General features: G+C 33.2%; 1 protein-coding gene across 2 annotated transcripts in view; it reads right to left on the reverse strand.

Moving 5' to 3' along the window:
• LOC148598140 (MAM and LDL-receptor class A domain-containing protein 1-like) overlaps positions 1-27,222 on the reverse strand; it is a 156,544-nt gene that overhangs the window by 41,292 nt on the left and 88,030 nt on the right. For both annotated transcript variants that reach the window (XM_088562174.1, XM_088562173.1), the window contains 18 exons: positions 26,089-26,205; positions 24,843-25,172; positions 23,784-23,879; positions 22,697-23,032; positions 21,778-21,888; positions 20,774-20,860; positions 19,110-19,442; positions 17,636-17,746; positions 17,183-17,311; positions 14,870-15,208; positions 11,482-12,192; positions 9,745-9,987; positions 8,070-8,180; positions 7,217-7,285; positions 6,016-6,178; positions 4,226-4,359; positions 2,293-2,394; positions 225-560 (listed from right to left, as the gene is read on the reverse strand). In XM_088562174.1, the coding sequence (XP_088418300.1) occupies positions 225-560; positions 2,293-2,394; positions 4,226-4,359; positions 6,016-6,178; positions 7,217-7,285; positions 8,070-8,180; positions 9,745-9,987; positions 11,482-12,192; positions 14,870-15,208; positions 17,183-17,311; positions 17,636-17,746; positions 19,110-19,442; positions 20,774-20,860; positions 21,778-21,888; positions 22,697-23,032; positions 23,784-23,879; positions 24,843-25,172; positions 26,089-26,205 (3,858 nt within the window). The remainder of the gene's footprint in view (positions 1-224; positions 561-2,292; positions 2,395-4,225; positions 4,360-6,015; positions 6,179-7,216; positions 7,286-8,069; positions 8,181-9,744; positions 9,988-11,481; positions 12,193-14,869; positions 15,209-17,182; positions 17,312-17,635; positions 17,747-19,109; positions 19,443-20,773; positions 20,861-21,777; positions 21,889-22,696; positions 23,033-23,783; positions 23,880-24,842; positions 25,173-26,088; positions 26,206-27,222) is intronic.

The following is a 27,222-nucleotide window of genomic DNA, read 5'->3' on the forward strand; positions in this document are numbered from 1 at the left end:
AACATAACTCTTGAAATCAGTGATATGATCACACCATATTCAATTTCATCAAAGGCTGTCATGCAATTCTTTGAAAAAAATGAAATAAATAAAAGTTACTTAGATTAGATGCTTACATGAGATTGATGCAAAGTGCTTTACACAAACGTATCAATTATTTGTAAGAGTTATGTCCCTTAACTTTTTTTTTTTTTAATTTTTTTTTTTTTGGCAAATATGGTTACCTGGGCAGGTTAATCTTTCACTAGCCTGAATTTCATAAATAGCAGCGGCATAGCTTTGACCAGGTAAAAGCACAATTGGATAAGAACTCTCTTCAAAACTAATCACTAATGTTCCGGTGAGTGATTTTGGTATTGTTAGGCATATAAAACTTTCTCCTAATTCTGCCTGGTCAAGTTTAATCTGCTCACTGTTCCTTGCCCTAAAGCTAAATAACATTGATCTGTCCATTGCCCAAATTTGGAACCAAACTCTCACGCTCAACTGTCCATTAGATGGTGATGAAATGATTTTAGATTCCAATCTAAAATTGCTGTATCTGCTGCTGGCAATTACACCTAAATAGACAATGCAAAAATACACAATAACTTGTGTTACATATGCAAACATCAAGGATAATAAATCTTAAAAAACACCCCCCCCCCCCAAAAAAAAAAAAAAAAATACACGGAAGGAGTAGGTATACAAGTAAAAACATTAAGTTGCACATGTTGTTGTGCTATGTATACTCATACAGAAAGTTGGTATTATCAGAGTGCAACCAAAATTGCTTACAATATATGCTCCATTTATATGAAGCTACATAACAAATTTGAGATAATTGTCTCAAAAGTTCGGACGGACAGACGGACAAGGTGATTCCAATTAGCATAAACTTATTGAGTTGGGGTGTAATACTTGGATGTCACCAGTATTATAACATAGGTAAACAAAATTTTGTGACACTAATGCTTGTCACATGTAGCTGAGTAATTAATGTTTGGGATTAATCTAGGGTCCAATGTCTTTAGTGGTAGCTCAAATTTCATGAACCATGACTGAACCACCGAGTTATGTATTTTTCAAACAGCAAAAGACTGATTCTGACATCAAATAGTCGCCTATCAAGTAATAAATTTGATGTTGACATTTGTATGTCATCCATCAGGTACCTATTTATTATCAACCCAATGGAATCAGTCAGGGGTCATCAAATCTTCAAATTGTAATACTGATGACATCAATCATTTGTTACATGTATTATCAGTCACCTACCAGTTATCAACAAGCTGATATCACCCATGGGTCATCAGTAATTAAAACCATCTGGTCATTAGTCATCAAATCTTCAAATCAGAATACTGATGAAATCAGTCAATGATTATTATCACTCACCTTCCAGTCATCAACAAGCTGATATCATCCATCGGTCATCTGAGTCATCAACCCTCTGATATCAGTCATTAGCCATCATTCTTCATATTGCAATACTGATGAAATCAGTTTTTGGTTATTATCAGTTACCTACCAGTCATCAACAAGCTGATATCAGCCATGGATCATAAGTCATCAACCCTCTGGTATCAGTCAGTAGTCATCAAATCTTCATATCGTAATACTGATGATATCAGTAATTGGTTATCATCAGTCACCTACCAGTCATCAACAAGCTGATATCAGCCATGGGTCATTGAAGCTAGTTTATGTTTCCAAGACTAGTGTGGTCCTCCATTGCATTACCAAGTACACAAAAATAAAGCTGCCATTACACTGTTTTTAAGATCTCAATTTTACATGCACAAACTGGATACTGATATGACACCAGTCATAAAACAGTTACCTATCAGTCATTAATCTTCTAAAACCAGTCATCAAAACAGTCATTTATCAGCCATTAACCTTCTAACACTAGTCATCAAACAGTCACCTATCAGTCAGTAACCTTCTAACACCAGTCATCAAATCAATAACTCAACAACAGTCAACAAATAGTCAACTACCAGTCATTAACCTCCTAAAAATAGTCATTAAACAGTCACCTGTCAGTCATTAACCTTCTAACAATAGTCATCAAACAGTCACCTATCAGTCATTGACCTTCTAACAGTAGTCATCAGTCACCTATCAGTTATTAATATTCTAACAACAGTCATCAAACAGTCAACTATCAGTCATCAACCTCCTGACATCAGTCATTGGTATTTAATCAGTCATAGACCTGTTGACAGTCAAACAAATCCCTCTAAACAATCATATGACATGAATCAGTCACAGAAATGCAAATTATTTTTGACTACCAATTTTACTTACCATCATTCATATTACTCAAACTATAATAGTTATAGGAACAAAAGCTATTGTAGTAATATCCAAATTTGCAGTCTAAACTGTTGCCTGTATCATCATCATTTGCTGGAAAGAAATACAAAACAGTTTTATTTACCGGTACTAAAAATTCATATAAGCCAAATCAGTGATGTGTTTCTATCATATTCAATTACACTAAAGCCTTCAAAGCTTCCATTTGAAAAAGAATGAAAACAGTCAAAGGTTACTTTGATGCTTACATGAGATTGATTAAAACTGGTGACTACAAACGTTGCAATCATTTCTAAGAGTTGTGTCCCTTACCTTAGGTCTACCCCCTTAGACATTTGTGGTACATTAGTAAAAAACATGTATGGGAATTATGAATTTAAATGTAATTTAAGACTAGTAATGAAATATTAGGATTTCATATAGATTAAAATTATGTCTACAGCAAAAATAGCAAAAATTACGATGTTTACACAGCCAAATGTGCCACATATGATAATCATATGGTGCTTGATTCATATGATAATCATATGGTAATCATATGAAAATCATATATTTATCTTATATTTATATATATGTGGTGGTCATATGATTATCATATGGTAATTTTGGCTTAAAAACATATGATAATCATATGTTTGTGAAAAACATATGATTATCATATGATAATCATGCGATAATCATATGTATACCAAAACATATGATTATCATATGGTGCTCGATTTATATGATAATTATATGATGCAAACCATATAATTCTCATGTGTGGCACATTTGCCTACAGTGGAGATCAAAAGAATGCAATCCAGAAATAAAGACCAGTGATTGGGATAAGAGGGGCCATGTGCCTTTTATCACATTCCTTCTGAAAATGTCCCATTAAAATCAGAAAAATTTAAAAAGAATGTTAATGAATGGCCCATCAAAATTCTGAAGATCATTAAAAATGGTCCATTCTCAAAGTTTTAATCCCGATCACTGAAAGACTACACAGGGAAAACAAACATACACAACAAAGAACATGAAATAACACATACAAAGACACAAAAGTAAATGAGCAACTCTGACTCCACTAAAAACTGGGAGCATGACCGCTGCACCAGTAGGGTGAGAGTCCTCTGCTTTTTTAGAAACCTCAAATAAAATTTCATTTTAAGAATTGTTATAATATGTAAAATTCTTGTGATTATCTCCCTTTATTGGCATCAGCCAATAAACATCATCCATCATATTTCATCTACCTTGGACTTGACTTTTTATGAGCAACTTGGTGGGTGTTTCTATAAGAGCAGAGGATGCTTACCTTAAGGGTGCACCTGATCCATGCTCCCAGTTGAAGTCCAAGTTGCTCACTTACTTTTATTACTTGGAATGTATTCTTTTTGGTTACTTTATGTTCTTTGTTGTATGTGTGTCTGTTTTCCACGTATGGTCTTTTTCCCTGGATTACATTCTATTGATTACCCCTATAACCTTGGTTTCCTTGACTACTCCTTCAGATTTACAAATATCTGACCCTTAAAAATGATTTTTAGGTTTTCTCCATCCCCATATCCCATACTGATTTTCAGTTCTCCATTCTCTGATCCTCATACCACATACACAATATATAAGTTTAAATCCAACATGAATTCAAATGTACTGTATGTCCTTTCTCTAGTCAAAGCAAGAATAGATGTGAACATGCAATTACAATGTATTACACCGAGATACGCATTTGTCCCTGGATTACATTCTTTTGATTTCTGATAGAGTATTGATTCTTTTGATTTCTCTTTATGCAGACCTACAAATGATAACTATCCTCTTCCTATTAAATTTCATCAAAATAATTAAAATTAAAAGCTATGAACGGACCTTTCTTCCATGAAAACACATATTGTATTCATAGTTTTCACAAATTCATAAACTTCATATAAAAACTTACCACACATAATAGTTGTCTTGTATGAACTTGTGCTTTTGCTAAAGTAACAGTTCTTCAGGTTGAATGAGGAACAACTAATATACATCCTTGGCTGGTTGTATAAATAGTAATTAGAACTAATTCTCGATCCTGATCTGAGTAGAGACAAAATAAGATGGTCTATATATTAAGTAATACAAAGTATTATTACAAAGAATCACGCAAAATGTGACACCTGTTTGGAAAGTCTACATATTTTTATTATGATATTATGTTAAAACAGCAATAGTAAACAGAAATTTACATGTGACTTTTCAAATAACCCTTGTTCATTGGAAATATAAATTATACAAGAACAATACTCCAGGTCCCCCACCTCACAACAAAAGTCAAATCATTTCATAAGCTTTCAATAGTCAAAGTTTGGTGAAATTCTATGAAGGCATTCAAAAGTTACGCTCTGGAGATCTATTTTCGGCTCCAAAATTCTATTTCATTAAGTCTGTGTGACCTTGACTTTTAAACTACTGACCCCAAAATTTATGGACGTCTTTACCTGTCCAGGTTTGGTGAAATTCTATTATGGTGTTCAAGTTACACTTAAGAAACCAATTTCAGACAGACAGAAGGACAGACCAAAAGCCTAATTCCATACCCCCTGCTATTGCTAAGGCAAGGGAAAATAAAATGTATTGCAGAATTCAAAACCAAGGGAGAAAACTCTGTAAATGACACTGAAATGCAATAGACACTACTGGAATTTTTATGTGAATCATCTCCTAAGAACAGACAAATTGGAAAGAATAATTATACACTTTATATTATGTATAGACCCATAAAGAAACTAAAAAACAAAAAAAAAACCCTTTGACATGTATCACATATTAGAGAGACTGCTATGTAAACTAATTTTCCATGGGCTTTAAGTACCTCTATGTCTAAGAATCAGGCAAAATGAATATAATTAAGATGTGGCACATTAAGAAAAAAACAAAGCGAATTTATTATATTATCCAAGTATTTATGTTTGTAAAGTTTGTCTTATTAAGATGTTGATAGGTCAAAGGAGTATGTTCAGAAAATATCAAAATCAGCCCCAAAAACTAAAGTATTTCAAATAAATTTGGAAATTGCATAATTTACTAGTTGAATATGTGCCTTTCGTGAAAAACAAAGTTTCTTTGCAGTTAATGTATGTTTTGCACTAAAATTGTTGAGGTAATTAACGCAAAATTTGAAAATCTAGCCGAATTGTATAAAAATAACTTTTTTATGTAGAAAAATATCGAGCGCATTTATCGAACTCTTTGACATTTCTACAAAAATAGCCTTCTGTACCATTACAACTGAATTTACCCCTTTAGTTGAGATACTCTGTAGAAAAATGGTGGGATCTTTTTGCTGCACTTTACCTTAAGTAAGCAGTCAAAAATTTCTACCAGTATGTCACAGAGGTAAAAAGTTCAAATACCTTGGTCGATTTATAGTTGTATTGAAAATATTAGAGGAAAAAAGACTAAACTGAGAAAAATAATATGCCATCCATTGCCTGCCTCTTGTGGAAATACTGACAAGGGTAAAACTGTATACCCCTTCGGAGTGGGGGTAAAAAAAACAGAAAGACAGTGCCAAGAAGATCAGATGCATGTTCAGAAGAAATTAAGTAGGACACATTGTTATAAGGTAGGGCAGATTTCTATCTAGAGAGATTAGTTACTCAGTAATTCAGAATTGTACTGAAATTGGTACCACCCTTTCAAATTTCTATAAAATGTTTTATCATAAAGAACTGGTACCCTGTCAACACTTACTTGTATCCTAAAGCCTGGCAAAGAAGTGTAGGGCAGTATGTGCTGTCGTAACAGTAGGCATACCCAAACAAACCATTATGCACCACTTCAATTAGTCCTGTGGGTGTATTGCTTCCTGAGGTAGGGTTAGACAAGGGAATGAAATCAACGTGGGTTACACCACCTGAAAAGTCAAAAGATTATGAATTAATATAAATAAGCCTTTTTCAAGAGTTATCTTTCTTCAATGATACGAACAAAAATCAATTATGAAATTATAGAAAGTATATTACTCACATTTACATGCACAATTCAATAAATATATTTGTTTCATATTTTACTGAAATATGAATCCAAAAAATACTGAGAGTTGATTGCATTTGTAAAATATTCTCATTTTTTTCTAATAGTGCATAACTACACTCTTGAGTCAAAAATATTTATTATTTTTAAATATTTGTATGGAAAAGACCCAGACATATCTCAGTCACTTAAAATTTAATGCTGTTCATGATCATATTAACAAATCTATTTCTAATTGATTTTGAAAACCATCAGAATTTTGCATAACTTGCCAGAAAAAAGCTAACTATGTACATCTTAGAGCATGTAGAGTTAAACTGCTTTGCCTAGGAGATATTTCAATTCTCAACTGGTTATGTAGGAGATAAAATGGCAGTCAGAGGAGCTCCAGTCCGTACAACAAGCTCCAAATAATGTACAGTGAAACCTTTAATGGTAAGCCTTCAAAATCATCTGGCGACATGGGAAAAATCAGAAACATGCATGTCAAATCCCACCGATCTGATAATTTAATTTCACTTCAGGATGTTTTCTCTATTTGAAAAGTACACTATTTGATCTCAACATCACTAGATTTGTTCAGAATTTTTTTAACACAATGTTAGAAAAATGAGGTTGTTTTTTTTTATAGAGAAATCTGCCCTTGAAATGTTCATTTTCAATGCTATAACTCAATCTACTAAAATGATACAAAAAAATTGTCTTTTTTCGTGATTCTGATCATGAAAATTGTGAAATTACACTTTCAAAATGGTGGGATTTCCCATACCAATATATGTTTCACCCACTTACAGACACTGACACTTGATAAAATGATGACACTTACCTAAGTCTTCTTTCTTTCAATGCTAATGTATTTGAAACTTGATAACCAAGCAAATTTTGAAGTATAAAAGGGTTTCCCTGAATATGAACTTACCATTTGGAGAGGAAGTTGATGTTGAAGGCGTCCAGCTGGTAGTTGTTGATGAAGTGTTGTTAAAATTAGCTGAAAAAAGCGGGAAAATACTGTTAAGTGGGAAAATGATCTATGTGGTTATATATATAAAAAAAGGATATAAAAAGTATGATGAAGCTACTAAGCAAAAACTCTTAACAAACCAAACCATTTAAGTCTGGTGTTTCTGGTAATCCAGGGAACCAAGATTCCAGTGGATATCAAAAGAATGTAATCCAAGGACGAAGACCAGACATGGAAAGCAGACATACACAACAAAGAACATAAATTAACTAAAATAGTACATACAAAGTAACAAAAGTAAATAAGCAACTCAGACTCCACTAAAAACTGGTGTAACAAAACAAACAGGAAGTTGCAGTTGATGTCCTGCTAAGTATATACTACCACCCAAAATTGTATACTTTCCATTCATCAGAGGCTGAAATATTTTGGATTGTTCCATACAGTGAGATAATTGCAGCAAAATTCAGACAGGCAGAATGCCAGACAGATGAAAATGAAAATTCTAAAGCAAGAGCTCTTCCTCTAAAATTTTTGGAGATATGCTAAATTGTTTTGAAAAATACTGAAGAAATTTTATTACGATTTTATATTGAGAATTAAATAAGAAATTTCTGTGAATCTCCCACTTCAACACAGGCACATAAGCGAGAGGCTGTTGAATTTTTCAAAAAATTTCAAGAGGCTCCAGTCAAAGGCGGGAAACTTAACACCTATGGATGGACAAACATTGAGACGATGACAATATACCACCCACTCATTGAGAAGCAATAAAAAAACCATGTTTAAAATAACTGTAATTTGTACATACTTGGTATAGAGATACATCCAGCAGAATCATCGAGGTAATCACAGAAGTATCGCAAGCTTGTTATAAATGTTGTGTTATAACCACATGTTGTCTCCAGAACATCAAACGAATCTAAAAAAAGAAATGATTCAAGAACTGTTACGCATCAGACTGCATGTCAACATCATGACAGAGTGACCATTAAATGCTTTACGGCCAATTTCATTGCACACCAATGTGTTTTTAATAATTTTTTTATGATGTAAAAACTTAAATCATTTTGAAAGAATTTACTATCAACAATTGTTGGGGTTTTTAAACCAAAAAAAACTTTTATTCAAAGGGGAGAATTAAAATGAAAATTTTAGGGTTTTCGGGGAAAAACCGGAAACAAAAGGCTTCAAGGAGCCAGAATCGCTCACATGCTTATTTTTTTACATTTCAAGAGCAATAACTCTGACGAAGATTTGTCTGACTATTTTAACTCAAAAGAACACTTTGGTAGAACTTATCATAAGAATCATTTTATCAATTGAAAGTCTCTTTTTATCTAATGGTTTTCAAGATATTGGCTGAAAACTTTAAGCAATAAGCTCCAAGGAGCCTGAATTGCTCACCTGGTTAAATTCTTGCCTTTCAAGGGCAATAACTCTAATAAGGAGTTGCTCCAGAATTTTGATTCAAGAAGACATTGGTAGGACTTATCATAAGGATAATTTCATCAATTGAGTTTCTTTCTATCTATTATAGTTATCAAGATATTGGCTGAAAACTGCTAAAAACATCATTTTTCAATAACTCTAACAAGGACCCATCCAAAAACTTTGATCTAATGCAGACTTTTGTAAGCCTTATAAGGAATATTTCAGTAATTGAAATAATTCTGCTTAACCTAACAGTTTTAGAGATACACAAGAAAAACTTCTGACTAACCCCTTAGTTCTATTTTAGTAACAACAGCCATGTTTTTTGAGGGATCAAATTTTCCACATCAATTCTCTGCAGAACACACTAAGGAACATTCACACCAAGTTTGTTTCTAATTGGTTTTGTAGTTTCAGATGAGATTTTTGAAAAAGAGCAAAAGATGTTGGTAAAGAGCAATAACTCCAACATGATTACATAAATTGACACAAATACTTAACCACATGCAGAACTTGTCATGCTGAACACTTTTACCCCATAAAAATTTTGCTAACCCTAATCATTATGGAGATATATGCAAAAAACTTCTGTCTAATCCCTTTGTTCTAATTTTAGCAATGTTGGCCATGTTCTTTGATGGATCAAAAATCCTCACATCAGTTCAAAACAAAATTCCCTAAAAAAACATTTATACCAAGTTTGGTTCTAATTGATTATAAGCAGTTTCAGAGGAGAAAAGTTTAATTTGCAGAATCTCAAAATTTATGATATTCAAAAACTGAATTTTGAACCAAACTGATGGCTGCAAATCAGAAATATTCGGAAATTCTAAGGCATTGAATGAAATTATTCAGGCATTTGAGGAAATTTTTAGGCATTACACGAAAATCTCAAGTTGAATGTTTCTATTCTAATTTTAGCTCACTTGTTCAAAATGGCCATATGAGCTATTGCCATCACTTTGCATTGTCGTAAACGTTTTTTTTTTTTTTTTCAAAACTTTCTCCTCTGTTAACTGTTAACATGGAGGTTAAAATGCAAATATTCTTACCATGACAACTCTGCCGGCAAATCTGGCTAACATTGCCATTGGCACATGATGGAAAAACAGAATAGCACGATAAATGTTGTACAATAGCATAGCACATTCCTTGCATGTAATAAATTCCATCCGTAATGTAACGGTACAAGTAATCTGCTTCAGAATAACTCTGACTTCCAAATACATTGGGGAATTTTGTTTGATTTACGACTGAAAAACACCTGTCATAGATGGAAAGCTGATAACATCCATCTACAAAATGAACAACTTGTTAATTACAAGCATGAAATTTTTGTTTAATTTAGGACTAAATGAAAATTAATGAATAACAATATAATGGTATATTAAATTTGATTTCTATGTGTATTAATTTTTTTCTTCTGGTTTAACGATCGGGGCTCCTCAGGGGATATGCATTTTAAAATTTTATTTTAAAAATGTACACACGCATAAAACTATTAATATAACAGGATAAAAACAATATAGGTACATTGTCAAAAATTATTGAAGATATGTGTATTGAGCTTGGAACGGGGGAAATAGCTCGGCGGAGCCTCTTAGTTTTAACTTCAATGAGTACCATATTTTCTGGACTATAAGTCGATATTTTTTTTTCAGCAAAGTGTCAACCTAAAAACTGGGAGCATGGACCATAGGTGCACCGGTAGGGAAATTTTTAAAAAAAATTTTGGGAAACTGCAATCAATGAACGCCGTCACTCAAGCAGTCAAAATGGTGATTGATTTGAATATTATTGCCACTTTGAAACCTTTAAAATATATAAATAAACTCTCTAAAATATGTTAACAAAACTCCTTTTTTTAACTGGAAAGACATTTTAGAGTTTTCTGGAGTTATCTGTCCTTTTTATATGTAAATTTTAACCCATTTACGGTATGAAGTGGCTCAAATTATAATTAGTTAAGGTGTTATCTAAATGGCTCATTGCAACCAAATTTGCAATTAACAATTATTTTTTATTGTATTTAGTAATACATCAAATGAATTTCCCACTTATTTCGTACATGGGTGCCCATGTTTGACATGTTTACGATTTTTTACACCTGATGATCTAAAGCTTCACAGCCATTGACAATGCCATTCAATAAAAATAATTGAACTCATGGACAAAGTACACTTTAGCAAAAAACACAAATATTAATTTAATTAAGAAATATTATACTTAGTAACATCACTGGAATTACATACTCTTGAATACAAACCATTCAACTCAGATCTCGGCTGACACGTACCTATGATATTAATGCTCACATCTGACCCTCGACTTATCTGCTGAATTCGACTTATCTTTGTTTTTTTGTCGATTTCGGTCAAAATTAGGCAATTCGATTTATACTCCACATCAACTTATAGTCCGGACAATACGGCATGTTTAAATATAAATATAACTATAGAGAGCAAAATTTTTTTTAAATCGTGATTTGGCACATCCTCTAAAACCAAGGCAATCTTTAACTTAAGATAAGTGAACATAAAGCATACTGCTGTTTTTGGACAGATTTTAACTTATCTTTTGCAATCTCAACCATAAGAAATAAACCACATAAGAACCCAAAGGTTCACTTTCAGATACTTTCAGAATTGGTAACATTGCTTCAGTTAAAATTTTTTCAGAGAAAGAAATACACAAGTAGAACTTATTGTTTACTTTCTTTATACATGTTCTGTAACTCCACTTTAAAAACATTGGTTTGAAAAAAAAGCAAAATGTAAAAACAAACAAACCATCATGGTAACTACTTGTAGTTGTTGAAGGAAACCTGTGAGTTTGATTATAAATAGTTGTTCTATCATTTCGCTGATCAGTCATTCCTAGATGGGCTTCTGTGGTCATTTCTGGATAAGGTTCACCAGTTGAATCAAGACTGAGATGTGGTTCACCAATTGAATCAGTACCACTAGGATAGGGAACATCAGTTTGCTCAGAAGCAGGATAAGGCTTACCAGTTGGCTCAGGACTAGGATAAGGTTCACCAGTTGCCTTAGGACTAGGATATGGTTTACCAGTTGCCTCAGGACTAGGATAAGGATCACCAGTTGCCTCAGGACTAGGATAAGGATCACCAGTTGCCTTAGGACTAGGATATGGTTCACCTGTTGCCTCAGGACTAGGATTAGGATCGGGAGTTTGCTCAGGACTGGGATAAGGCTCACCAGAAGGCTCAGGGCCAGGATAAGGTTCACCAGATGGCTCAGGGCCAGGATAAGGTTCACCAGTTGGCTCAGGGCCAGGATAAGGTTCACCAGTTGGCTCGGGACCAGGATAAGGTTCACCAGTTGGCCCAGGGCCTGGATAAGGTTCACCAGTTGGCTCAGGATAAGGATCACCAGTCATTCCAGGATGAGGTCTCCATGTATACATTTCAGTTGTCTGTCCTGGATATATTTCCATTGTGGTTTCTGAGTTAGTCCATGAAATATCAGTTGTCTGTGAACCTAAAAGAGATAAAAAAAAAATATATGAAACAGGCTCTTACAAATGTAGTCTTGCCCATAGATGGGCAGTATTATTTCACATGATTTTCACCTGAATTGAGCAAATGAAATTTGTGACATCAAAAACAATACTGCACCAAATTATGACACTTTATGGATGGTTAAGACATGATATGGAGTTCCAGATTTATCACCAGGAATTTATGATGCAATGAATGCTTTGGGATTCATAAATCCTTTTAACTTTGGAAGGGGGATAGGGGGAAACATACATTTTTGTGGGCAAACATGAATTATAAAATAACCCCTGTACTTCTGTAATCTATCTATGTATAAGAGCTTACAATTTCCTCACAGAGTTTATGCAAAAATTGTTTGAATTGAGCCTTTAAGTGGACTTCATTTGAATTTTTCTCATGGAATTCATGTTTAGTGAATTTTATGCAAAGTTTGCTTGACTCAAGGAGGTAGACTTTGGATAGTGACTCTTGCAAGTCATTGGAACGTTTGTATTCAGCATTTTTCACCGATATGGTATAAACATCAAAGTAACTTGGACCAATTTCAGTCTGTTTCAAATGAAAGCTTGATAGGCTTTCATGAAATTGAATATAATACAAACATATCACTGATTTTAAGAGTTATGTCCCATACCATAGATATACCTCTTTAAATGTAAAGCTTGATTCTCATGTATTCACATGACTATTGTTTGCTTGAGAAGTCAGCACTAATGTTTGCCTGAGAAGTCAGCCCCAATGTTTGCCCGAGAAGTAAGCCTGTGTTCTAATCTGATTAAACCAAAGTCTTACACTTCATGCAAGAATCTTGTACTTATCAGTAATGGTTGCAAAGGGGGAGGGCAAAAGGGAAATTTGGACTCTCTCGCCCCCAAAAATAATTGGGCAAAAATGTCTAATTCCTACATCAACCGGAAACAAGGTGCTTAGACATAGCAATACTCAGATTAATGTTACTGTCTTACATATGGGCCCTTTCCTTTAATTTCAGAAGGGGTGGGGGTGGGCAAAACACATTTGTCCTCCCCCAATACCTGTTAATCTTTGGATCAGTTATGAAAGAGATTCTCCACCATTAACACTCTCTCATGTGGTAGACTTTCATGTAAAAACAAACTTTAGTATCTTTTACAGAAAATGTAGCAATTTTAACGAAAAAACTCCCATAAATCCTACATTTTTATATGGGAATTCTATATTTTTTATTAGTTTTTATTTCCCTACCTTATGTGGGAAAGTTAGCATGTAACCTCGTCCCCCCCCAAAAAAAAACAAAAAAACCAACAAAAAAAAACAAAAAACAAAGAAACAGGACAAGAATGTATATTTCTACATGAAAATAGTCAAAATATTCCCTATAAAGTTATTATTTCTTCATCTGTTCTGGAATCTATCATGTTAATACTCCACAACATGAATTCATGAATTTGCCCTACCCAACTGCCACGAAACTTAAGTACATACTTAAGCCTGAGAAAATTCTTGTTTGTGACTACCATTAATTTCAAAGACTTCCATTGGAGTTACCATGGAAGTTAAGAATATTCTCAGACTTAAGTATTTTTTAACTTTTGTGGCACTGGGCATTGGTTATACCAATGAAATCTTGAATTTGGATTAGCCCTGGTTATACCAATGAAATTGTTGATTTTGCCCTGGTTATACCAATGAAATTGTGGATGTGCCCTGGTCATACCAATGAAATTGTGGATTTGCCCTGGTTAAACCAATGAAATTGTGGATGTGCCCTGGTTATAACAATGAAATTGTGAATTTTCCTGGTTATACCAATGAAATCATGGATTTTTGTCCCCTACATGACTTGTTCTTGTAAAAGATTGCAAATTTGTTTCTTTAATTTTAAGACTACTCCAGGTCGTCATAATTATTACCTCTGCCTACGGATAAATTTAGAATCTGTCCATGTTCATACCATGCAGATGATATGGGCCACACAGGGTAAACTTAATCCACAAAATTATTTTTGTTTCAATGCAGTATTAAACTCAATTTTACAAACAAAGTTTGGGAGAATTTAAACTTCAATTTTAATTTTAAAATGTTAATTTAAGAAATAAGAGAAAGAGTGCCTAATATTATAACTTGTTTATTGTCAAATTTCTCCAATCTCAACAGACAAATGAAAGTATTTTGGGCACCTACTAAAGAGCATGCTGAAAATACCATATATAAAAATACCTCAGGGATGATTTTATAAGGTTGTCAAATAAAGCAGAAATTGGTAAAATCGGAAATAAATAAACAGTAAAAAAAAAAAATAATGTTTGTAACAGTAAAGTCTGGATTTCAATTAGTGGAATTCCGCTAAAAACGGAAAAAAAATCATCCCTGATATCTGGATGGAATAAATCTTATAATCCATGAATTACGCTGTAAGAAGGCAAGTATACACAGTCAAACCTGCCTTAGTGATCACCTGTATTCATCATAAAAGACTATGATTATCATATCCCAATATGGATGCAACATTAATTTTATGTAAAATTAAGCTGTATATAAAGACCACCTGTCTTATAAAACCATGATTTTGCTCTCTTTTTGGAGGTCACTATAGACAGGTTTCACTGTGTGGTGTCAAATCTATGTACCATATCAGACAAAACTCATAACTGCATTTATCAGAACAGTATACAAACCTCCACAATCTCCATCATATATAAACACATCGTCAATAGCAACCAGTGACCTATGGCCCCCAGCAACAAATGATAAATTGAACTGATAGTAGGATGGAATAGAAAAGACAGCCTGCCGCCATTCCATACTGGTTTCAGTACGGTATTCCATAAGGGATAAAACCTCAGATGATTGGTAGTAGTTTATCACACGAACTGAGAAATATGTTGATGAATATTCATGAGGTCGCTGAAGGTTATAATAGAACCCTAAACAGGAAGCGTTTATCCCTTGTTGTGGAGATGACATGGTCTGATTTCTGTACAATCCATTAGCATTACCAGTGTACATGAAATAACCTTAAAAAAAAAGAATATCACCATTGCATTTTTGACAATTATATTAATTTTGTGCAACATTGGGTACAAATGAGCAAGTAATAGCCTTGAAGCCTTCTTTTCAAAATCCCTTCATTTGCCCCTGATGACAACAAAGAATAATAGTTTCATACATAAGTGAAGATTAAAGATCAGTTTATAATCTTTCACAAATTTGAGAAATTCAAGTCTTTTTCACAAGTGGAGCATCATGTAATGAGTATAAGTACCTGTTCCTCCTACGAAAACATATTTTTATGTTTTGTTTGCTTCCCTTTGAAAGCATTGCAATCTCTGGAAACATAGTATATTATAAGTGACCTAAATTTTCTTTTGCCATTGTTTTCAATATGTATATGACACTGCCATTAGCTAAAAGAATGAGCAAAGATGAGTGCCAATGACCTTATCTTACATGGATCATCTTAACTCCAAAAAGGGCCATTTCCAGCAGATACATTATATAGCTATCAGTACCCTCCTACAAACATTTCCCTCTATTAACAGGAACTATGTAAATAATTTCAAACGTCATGCGTCAGCAAATGAGGGTCCCATACCTTGGAGCAGTGCAAATTAAGTATTTCTCTGTCTAAGAATCAGGCAAAATGTATATAAGATGTGGCATATTATTGCATTAGCCAATTAATGATATCTGATAACCACCTGATATAACCATCAAAGTGTTTGTAAAGGTCGCCTTTTTAAGATATTGATAGGTCAAATTTAGTTGAAATGCACAATGGAAAAATTGGAGGAGGGGGAATTTTCCAGCACTCTTTCTCTATATAAGCAGTCAACAAAAAATATCTACATCACAGATGCTTCAGGATAAAGTTAAATAGCTTTTTGGTTGTTTTCTAGATGTACTGAATATATATATCAGACAAAAATGACTAAATTGGGGAAAATGATATGCCACCCATTGCCTGATTCTTACACAGATGAGTACTTAAAACTTCTGAACATAGTAAGTGAAGAATGTATTGCAAGATATAATGTCAAAATGTTAGTACATGTAGTTCATAATAAAGAGCAGTACCATGAGCACATGATACGCCTCTTGGCTGATATATCGAACTTCAATCTATTCTAAATCCCCCCTTTTTTATTAAAAAAAAGTGCCAAAAATTGAAAGCATGAAATCATGATTTTATAGAAAATGAATGGGGCCTATTTACAGAGAATATCTCAAAATTGTGTGGTCTTAGCTGGAAGCATTTTTTAGTTACAGCATGAAAATGGAAAAATCACCCCGCTTTTTCATTAAAAAGTGCCAAAAATCAAAAACGTGAATATGAAATTCCATAGAAAACAAAAGGAAGCCTAAGATCATGCATACAAAGAAAATCCTTGAGTTTCATGCAATTTGCTGAAATCATCTTTTACTTAGACTGTAAAAACTGCAGGCATAAGAGATAAATTTCTGGTATCTTTCTTCATGCCTGCCTAACCTTCCTATAAAATTTCATCAAAATCCATTGAGCAGTTTATGAGGAGTTGCACTTAACATATGTGGACAGGTGAGGGGATTGACAGACTTACAGACATGCTACATATTTAGGTTCCCTAAAATTTTAATTGGTAGAATATGATAAGAATTGTTTTTGTACCATAGGGGATCTGGAAAATTTTATGAGACGATATCATTGGAAAATGGCAAAAAGTGAAATAAATAGCATAAATTTGGACAAAGAGTAGGACCATGTTAACAAGCCAATGCCCCCCCCCCCTTACAAAAAATTCTTATAATTCCTGTAAAATTTGTCAAAAAAAATAGCACCACAATATGACTCAACTAAGAATGGTGACATTCTACAAAATTTCAACAATTTCCTCGAGTTGCACCGAGACCGACAGGCATACCAATGCATAGACAATGGTATTTCGATGTTCCCCTCCACTAGTGGTAGGGGACAAAAAGGGGAGCTGAGGGGGTTGTAAGAAATTATTTACCTGAAGTATTCTTATATGTATGATCATCTAGTAAGAAATCATCCGAGTCACCGATACGACCTCTCTGCCAGTTACTTGTTTCGTATTCACACAAATGAGTCTTTTCAAAATTACAAGGTATACTGTAATCTGTAAACAAAAATATTTAATTTAATTTGTAATATTGAGTCTTCTGACTGGTTGGTTTCCTTAGGGCAACACAGTTTATTTTGTATAAACTTACTTATGGTAATTAATTTCCATATATCCCCAGACAAACAGACAGACAGACATACAGATGCAAAAATGAAAAAAGGAAAAGAAAAATTAGCACAGATATAAATCTGTAAGTCATTAACATCAGTTGCTCTCATCCTCTCCATCAGGAAAAGAATGACAGACAGACAGACAGACAGGCAGGTGTACAGACAAATGAATGAAGGAATCAACAAAATGCTCAATGAGGATATTTACCACAGTTGCTCTCATCGTCACCATCAGAACATGCCATCTGATGATCACACACTAAATTATCTGGTATACATACAGCATCTTTGTGGCAGTAAAAATAGCCATCTCCACATCCTGAAATACAATTAATTATGAGGTAAACAAAAGCCACTGCCTAACTATCAAAAACGGCATTAGTACAAAATTTTAATATATTTAGTTAAATGCTCCTTTTGTTAATTTTTTTTTACAAATTGGCAGAAAAGTGCAGCCATTCTAAAATTTCTAGTCGTCAAATTTAGTTACAGTATTTATCACTACTTTGCATTTAATTACTGTGCATACTAACAGGCCATTTATTCTTCCTCGGATAAAAAATATCCAAGTCAATATATCACAGCCTCATTATAATGTCCAAAAGGGTATTTCTCTTCAGGATTTACAGTACTTAACAGTTATTTGCAGTATATTACAGTACTTAACAGTCATTTGCAGTACATTACAGTACTAATCTACAAGGCACTGATGTTGCCTCAGTATAAATCATCTAAGTAAATAAGTCTATAGACAGTATTATCTCTCTATAGAACAGTCACTTGCATTATAAAACAACACTATCAACAGGGCACTGAAGTTGTCTCAATTCTATATCATTGAGCCCTAAGGAGTAGCTCTATAAATAATTTTACAGTACTGAACAGTTATGTGCAGTATATAACACTACTTACCAACAGGGCACTGAAGTTGTCTCAATTCTATATCATTGAGCCCTAAGGAGTAGCTCTATAAATAATTTTACAGTACTAAACAGTTATGTGCAGTATATAACACTACTTACCAACAGGGCACTGAAGTTGTCTCAATTCTATATCATTGAGCCCTAAGGAGTAGCTCTATAAATAATTTTACAGTACTAAACAGTTATGTGCAGTATATAACACTACTTACCAACAGGGCACTGAAGTTGTCTCAATTCTATATCATTGAGCCCTAAGGAGTAGCTCTATAAATAATTTTACAGTACTAAACAATTATGTGCAGTATATAACAGTACTTACCATCAGGGCACTGAAGTTGTCTCAATTCTATATCATTGAGCCCTAAGGAGTAGCTCTATAAATAATTTTACAGTACTAAACAATTATGTGCAGTATATAACAGTACTTACCATCAGGGCACTGAAGTTGTCTCAATTCTATATCATTGAGCCCTAAGGAGTAGCTCTATAAATAATTTTACAGTACTGAACAGTTATGTGCAGTATATAACACTACTTACCAACAGGGCACTGAAGTTGTCTCAATTCTATATCATTGAGCCCTAAGGAGTAGCTCTATAAATAATTTTACAGTACTGAACAGTCATTTGCAGTATATAACAGTACTTACCATCAGGGCACTGAAGTTGTCTCAATTCTATATCATTGAGCCCTAAGAAGTAGCTCTATAAATAATTTTACAGTACTGAACAGTCATTTGCAGTATATAACAGTACTTACCAACGGGGCACTGTTCTTGTTTAAGATCTACATCATCAATGGCAATATCTCCATAACCATATCTAACAACCAACCATTCAAAAATTACACTATAATTTCCTGCTGGTATAGGAGCCATGTACTGCACCCAGTAACTGCGATACATGAGATTATCAAAATTACGTATAACTGTCATTTTTTCACTCGCATCCTTCAATACAAGGCGTGGACCATCAGAAATATAGGCATTGGAACGCAAATTAAAGTACAAGCATGACTCTACTTTAATGTTTTCTATTGGCGACTGTAGGATGTTGAGACCTTGTATATTCATCATTGAAATATAGTGGTTTCCTACAAAATAAGATCTTTTGTTTAAAATCAATTCATTTAAAAAATAGCAGTAAGGGTAGTACTTCCTTTGTTAAATGAAACTAAAATGTGATTAACTGTCTGTAATACTGTGAAATTACATTTATTTCTGGGTACCAATTTTTGTGGTTTAAGTAACAATTATCAGTTCGTAGATTCCTTAATTCAAGGATTCGATAACAGTGTCACACAAACAATGGGACATTTCTGCTTCTGATAACATTCCTGAAACCCAAATGCACTGCATGATACGAATTCTCATTGCACTTATTTTGAATGGTATCTCCAAGGGTCTTCAATGACAAGAATATAATTTCTTAACCAGGAATGGCTCAGACCAGAAACGATTGAAATTCCATAAATATTACATTGTTGACCATAAGAATAATAGGATAATTAATTAGAAAGAGTGAATAACCAAATTATAATCACAAGTGCCGAAGAACAGCTTGATTTAAAGAGTGTGCGGAACTTGTTCCGCACACGATTTAAATCTTTATGTGTTCTTGGCACGAGTGATCATATTTTGGTTATTCACGATAACCAATTGATTATCCTATTTATTATACAGACTTCCTCCATTATTTGTTACTACATGTATTTTCAAAATCAATTTAAAATTTTTTTATTATTCATGATGATTATGTATGACTGTAAATATTATGTTTGTCGGTTCAAAAGCTCATAAGAGCTTATGTTTATTGTTTTATGTCTTGCCAACTTCAAATACAAGTTGTTTATCCAATTTATTGATTTGTTCATCATGTCATAGATTTCCTTTCTCTTTCCTCTACCCCAAATTGACTTTTTATTAGCAACTTAGCAGGTGTTTCTAGAAAAGCAGAGGACGCTTAACATACTGGTGCACTTGGTCCATGCTCCCAAAATTCCATTACTTTTCAAGAATTCAAGGACCCGCACGAACCCTGTACTTAATGTTCTTTGTTGTGTATGTCTGTTTTCCATGTTTGGTCTTTTTCCCTGGATTACATTCTTTTGATTTCCACTAGATTATCATATAGAATTTATCTGTAATTTATTGTGAAAGTACTATTGTTCATGGGGTACCAATTTTCATGACTTTTATGGGTAGGCCAAACCACAAAATTTGGTTCCAAAAATAGCAGATTTACACTGATGTGTATACTGAAAACTTCAAAACCATAAATTCTAGAATCCACAAATTTTGGCATTCATTTTGACATGTTTTAGTGGGAAAAAGAGAGTAAAATTTATAAAATCAATTTTACAATGTGAATTATCTAAATTTATTTCAAAGGGAACATTCTCTGTAATAAACAACCAACACTTACCAGACACATTCTGTCGACGAACACCTCTTCCAGACATTTTATATTCACAGATTCTAAGGGACTCAAAGTCACAGGTTATAGACGCAGCTGTAAATATAAAGAATATTTATCGATAATCTGTACTTTTTTCCTGTGATCATGTTGACAGATACTAATCTCTATTTTTTTTGTATATGACAAGATATTCGAAAATATTCTTGGTTGTGATTGTGCAAATATATCTGTCAAAACATTCACTCGTAGTGGACGTAATGTCACAAGATTTTCTTTTGAGTCATCATGCATCAATAATTTATAGTCACTCTATCAGATTTTATGTGAGACAAAAGTAAACCAAAAGTATTATCAAAAATGCCATAATCATATTATACATAAAACAGAATTATTGTTGCTTTCAATTTTAATTTAATACTAAGTATGTCTCGGTGGGCCTGTTAGTGTGAGTTGAGATAATCATCATGACATTATAGGATGTTGTAAAATGTAAGATTAGCAAATTAACTTTAATAGGTAACCATATGAACTCACTGTTTAAGCAGCTGTGTATGTAAGAATCATACATCCCAAAAAAAGGCTACATATTTTTACTTATGTATTATACAAGATGTTTTATGGGTCTGTATTATGAAATGTGTAATTATTCATTCAAATCTGCTTGCTCTTAGGAGATAATCAACATTGAAAATCCAACAGATTCTATTGTATTTGAGTGTCATTTACAGAGTTATCTCCCTTAATTTTGACAATGCATTTTCTATATAATTTTTATCTCCTAAGAGCACAGGCTACATGAAAAACTGAATGTTAATTTCTGTTTACTATGCCAATTCAAACAAAATATCCAAAATAAAAATATGTAGGCTACTTACCTATGAATCACATTTTGCATGATTCTTAGCTAGAGTGGTACTTAAGAGAGGGAATTTCTGTCGAATATGAGAAATTCAGGCTATTTTTATTTTTAAGGTCACAAAAAAAAAAAAGGTAACAAAAAAGTAACTTACGACATCCCTCTTCATCACTTTCATCAAAACATTCAGCCCGGATCCCATTACATCTTTCATCTTCAGAAATACATTGTCCAGACTTACATTTAAATTCATTCTGTTTACAAGCTATAATACACAAATAATAAAGTTTTGGCACTGAGGTACTGTATAAACATACTAGACTGAAATAAAACAATATCTGCAAAACACAGGGATGATTTTACGAGGTCTACATATAAAGCAGAAATTGGCAAGATCAGAAGTAAATATACAGTAAAAAAAAAATCGTAACTGTAAAATCCGGATTTGAAAATGCAGGAAAAAAAATCATCCCTGACAACATCAGTCAGAACTGCACCTGAATTAATATAGCAGTTTTAGATAGAAAAGATGACACTTCAAATGCTGTATCAATGTTTGAACAGCTAAACCAGCCTAAACCAAAACTAGAATTTTACAACAAAGAAATAAAACGGTCTAAACAAGAAACATGTTTAAGTCCCTTCATAACACATAGCAATATATAGAATTATAACAGTATAACATTTTACCATTGAATGTCATCAGGCCAGGGAGTGTAATATAAAGTACCCAAGGGATTTGATTTTTCAAATCATCATCAAGTTGTTATCTGGGTTACCTTTCAACATTGAATATCATTAAAAGGTTATTATTTTCTAAATTTCAGGGTCATGAACAGGTCAACCCCCCCAACCTCCTGGTATCTATATGTTGAACAGGTTCCGCCGTACTTTCAATACTCCTGATATTTCACTCAATCACTCCATGAGTAAATGCCTCCAATGCAGAAGAGGAAAAACCTTTAAAGTTACATCTAAACATAAACAAAGGCCACTTTTTCCACGAGTTGAACCTCTATAGAAAATGAGTGTAGATTAAAAATTTCATGTTTATGAAACTTTAAGAAACTTACCACCATACACACATAGTCCATCAGAAACAGTTATGTTATCAATGGCAGCTACTTCTGCTCCACCATAATTCCAACTGAAGGGTACAACAGAAATCTGGACATGATCAAACCGTAAATAAGCCTGGAATTTGATCTCCTCCCATCCATTCGTTGCTGGAAGACGTGCTCCACTGGATTTGTTATCATTTTGAATGAGATTTAATGATAAATGTGACAAATGGCTGCCAGGGAAGTTGTACCAGAATGTTATACATTGATTCTCGCTATTACTCATACTCATTGGTGATATCAATGATGATACTTTCAAGTCTGTTCCTCTGTTAGACAAATAGTGTTCTGTAAAATGTGAAAAATTAATTTGATTTCAGAAGTACTAACGAGCTTTCTGATTGGATGAAAAATGTTATCCATTATCCCTTAGACCAAATTAAATTTTGTGAATTTGATGTCATCAACCTTTTTAAGTGATTTCTTAAATTTTGGTACTTAAGTTGAATTATAATTAATGAATGTTACAATTTTCCTGTCTATTTGAAGTAACCTAAATGCCTGTAGTGCGCACTTAAAAATAACCTGCTACACAGATTATTTACTAGCATCATATGATTGAGGTTATTTCGTCATTGACAAAAGAGGTATATCAGCACTACCTCTACTACTATGATTTTTTTTCAAAAGGAAGGGCAGAAAAACCTTTTTCTTATAAATATTAAATGTGTAGAAGTCATGACAATTCTTAAATTATGACACCATCACATGATGGGGCGATTCATGGTACATAACCTTCCCCCTTCCCCCCCCCCCCCCCAAAAAAAAAAAATAAAATAAAAAAAGTAAAAATAAGACATACAAGTGAATTTTGTTGGGTTTTTCTTCGTGCATGAAAAAAGATTAGGAAAGAAATTTTAAGAAGGAGCCTTTTTCACATTTTTTCAAAGATATTCACAATTTAAGAAACTGTATAGTTTTAAGATGAAGGAGCATTTTCAACCAGATAGGACATAGCCTTTTTTCTTCCAAAGCCCTGTGTTAAATTACCACCTTACAGATATCAGTCTGTATTTTAATCATTTTATTCAATATTTACCTCCAGGTTTATCAGAATATTTAGCTAACATCCAGGAACTTGTGTTGACATATCCACAGATAAATTCATCCTCAAAATCACATGACATTGATTTCACTGCAAAAAAAAGGAGAAAAAAAAGATGAATAAAGACAAAAAATTTTAACAATGTAACGTTACTAAACATGAAGCTGCTTGCATTGTCATGCTTGATATACCTCAACATGTACGGAATACTTTTCAGAAGAATATATCAGACATGATTTTATGAAGTCTACATACAAAACTATAATTGGCAAAATCTGAAGTAAATATACAGTAAAAAAAGAATCTAAATGGTAAAATCTGGATTTGAAATAGCGTGATTCACTAAACAGTGGAAAAAATCATGTCTGATATATAAGTTGTCTTTAAAGAAAAGGATGTTGATATCAGATAGCAAACAAATTCACTCACATTGTTTGCCTCATCTGTATTATAATGCACACACTAAATTCGAAGTAAACCCTTCTTGTGGCAGCTATTCTAAGATTTTTGTGATGAAAATTTTCTCTATCATTCCATATCATGAGGAAAAGTCGCAAAAAACGGACAGTTGATTCATGCATCAAACAGAAACAAAACTTACTTACAAGGTATTCCCCATCACATAAAAGCAATCAATTGATTATTAGTGAGGATAACTGCAGACGGACAGACAAGGTAACTCCAATATTCTACCCACTTGCGGAGTAGAGCGATAACAATTACAGAAAGTTTCTTATTCCAAAATTCTGAACGACAGAAACATTCATATATCAAGTCCTATCTATATAAAGCAAAATACCAAATTTGAAAGCAATCCATCCACTGGGAGTCAAGATAATTGCAGTCAAATTTGGATGGATGGGCAGACGGACAGACAAGGTGATTCTAATATTCCACCCACTTGCGGAGTAGAGCGATAACAATGCAAATGTGTATGACTTATAGAAGTTCGGTGATTTTCATTGTGCACTGATAGGGTAAGCATCTTCTGTTTTTCTAGAAACACCCGACAAGTTGCTCATTAAAAAAAAATTATGTGTGCATTATTCTTACCTGGACATGCTTCTGTAGACACAACAACGTCATCAACATAAACATTAGTACCATTATCAGATGTTTTCTTTGCCTGCAGAATTAAGGTCATATTTGAGGGAGCAGTTATTGCTGTGCAGAAAGGCATCCAAGCTGAGTATAATGGTTTCACCCTCAAAACTGGACCAAAGGATTCCCCTCCATCCAATGAGAACATGAAGTTGTTGTCTGCTTCCCAGTTCTGGACAATGAATTTGAAATGGAGATATCTGGTAGAGGTGATGAGACCATTTGGGAAACTCACAGATGCAGTATCACCTTTCTCACCCAAAGTGCCATTTGCAATCAAACCTAAAGAAATACAGCAAATTCACCGTAACATTTCATGGTTTTCATTGATCTTGGAAGGAATGGGTGGTCCTGACCTTCCATTAGCATACCATAAAATTAAATATCAATCTAACAGTCTAGAGTTCAAATCAAACAAGTGTTGAGGATTAAGTAATCTTCAAACTGAAAAAATACAGCAAATTCACCGTAACATTTCATGGTTTTCATTGATCTTGGAAGGAATGGGTGGTCCTGACCTTCCATTAGCATACCATAAAATTAAATATCAATCTAACAGTCTAGAGTTCAAATCAAACAAGTGTCGAGGATTAAGTAATCTTCAAACTGAAAAAATACAGCAAATTCACCGTAACATTTCATGGTTTTCATTGATCTTGGAAGGAATGGGTGGTCCTGACCTTCAATTTGCTTACCATAAAATTAAATATCAATCTAACAGTCTAGAGTTCAAATCAAACAAGTGTTGAGGATTAAATAATCTTCAAACTGAAAAAATACAGCAAATTCACCGTAACATTTCATGGTTTTCATTGATGTTGGAAGGAATGGGTGGTCCTGACCTTCCATTTGCTTACCATAAAATTAAATACCAATCTAACAGTCTAGAGTTCAAATCAAACAAGTGTCGACATTTAAGGAATCTTCAAACTGAATACTCATTTGTTCTACGTAATCCAGTGATCTCCACAGAGACGTAAAGCATCACATTGCCTTAACGCTATACTTTTCCACCAGGATGCTATTTGAAAAGAACTTCCAATAGGGTCCAATACAAATATGAAGTTATAATTTTTAGATGCAACAAGCTATATTGAAATTCAGGGGTTACCAGGATGCTATCTGTAAATTGTAGGGAGAACAGTGGTAATCAATTCCATCCAAAATAAAATCAATCACTACACTGGAGCCTACTCACTTTCATTTTGTTGAATCCATCTATAAGTCTCGGCTGTTGGACAAATGTCTGGAGTTACCATACGGTGCCCACAAAGTTCAAGCGGACCAAACCCACACTTGTTTTCAAAAATACCTTCTGAAAAAGAAAAAAGGTCAAATTTAACTCTTTAATAAGCCTCCTGTAATGTTAGAAATCTAATTTTATAGGATTGAATCTAAGTTTAATGTTAAAAAAAATTGTGTGAATTTATTTAACAGATCACTGCAAAGACTAACCAAAATACTACGAAATTTTTAACCATATCATTTGAACAAATATGAAGTTGCATGTGTTGTCATGCTAGGGAAACCCCCACTCACACAGGAAGTTAATATTAGACAACTAAAATAGCTTACAATGTATTCCCCAATAAATTAATTTGAGATAAATACTGCAATCTGATTTGTTAAAATAATTTTGTTACAACTCAATGGATAAAAAAAATATTGACACACCCGTATTCAGTTGAATTGAGATACTTTTCTTATGTCAGAAGATAAAAGTATGTTTTAAAATTACTTTATAAGAATTGGCTATGGTAAAAATAACATAAATTTCCCATGTGCATATTGTTTATTGCGCCAAGTGCAATTAACAAAATATGCACATGGAAAATTTATGTTATTTTTCAATAGACAAAATTTTTATTATTGCCAATTCTTTATTAATTTTAAGACACATGCCAAATTTTAAATCAATGCATTCACTGATAGCAAGGATTTTGTGAGGAACTTTTATCTATCATTTTATATAATGAAAAAAAGGCAAGGTTCCACAAAACAATAAATTAATATAGGACAACAACCAAATCTCTTACGATGTATGCACCACTTAAATAAAGTCATACACCAAATTGAAATCAATCGAGATTCAACGAGTTAAAAATCAAATTTTTTTATATGTCCATCAAGAAAAAAAGTGAAAATTAGTACACAGCAATATTAACTTGTTTAGAGTATAATCCTTAAATAACAGATTAATTAAGGGCAGTTAAGAATTTTTTTCTAACATGAAAGTGAATATTGGACAGCAACCAAAATTGCTTACAAAATATTGCCCATCTATATAAAGCCACATACAGAATTTGAAATCAAACTATCCATTGATGGCCTT

Source organism: Perna viridis, chromosome 14 (assembly GCF_037379345.1).
Source record: "Perna viridis isolate PV_CMFRI_1.1 ecotype Kerala chromosome 14, ASM3737934v1, whole genome shotgun sequence".
Lineage (NCBI taxonomy): Eukaryota > Metazoa > Mollusca > Bivalvia > Mytilida > Mytilidae > Perna > Perna viridis.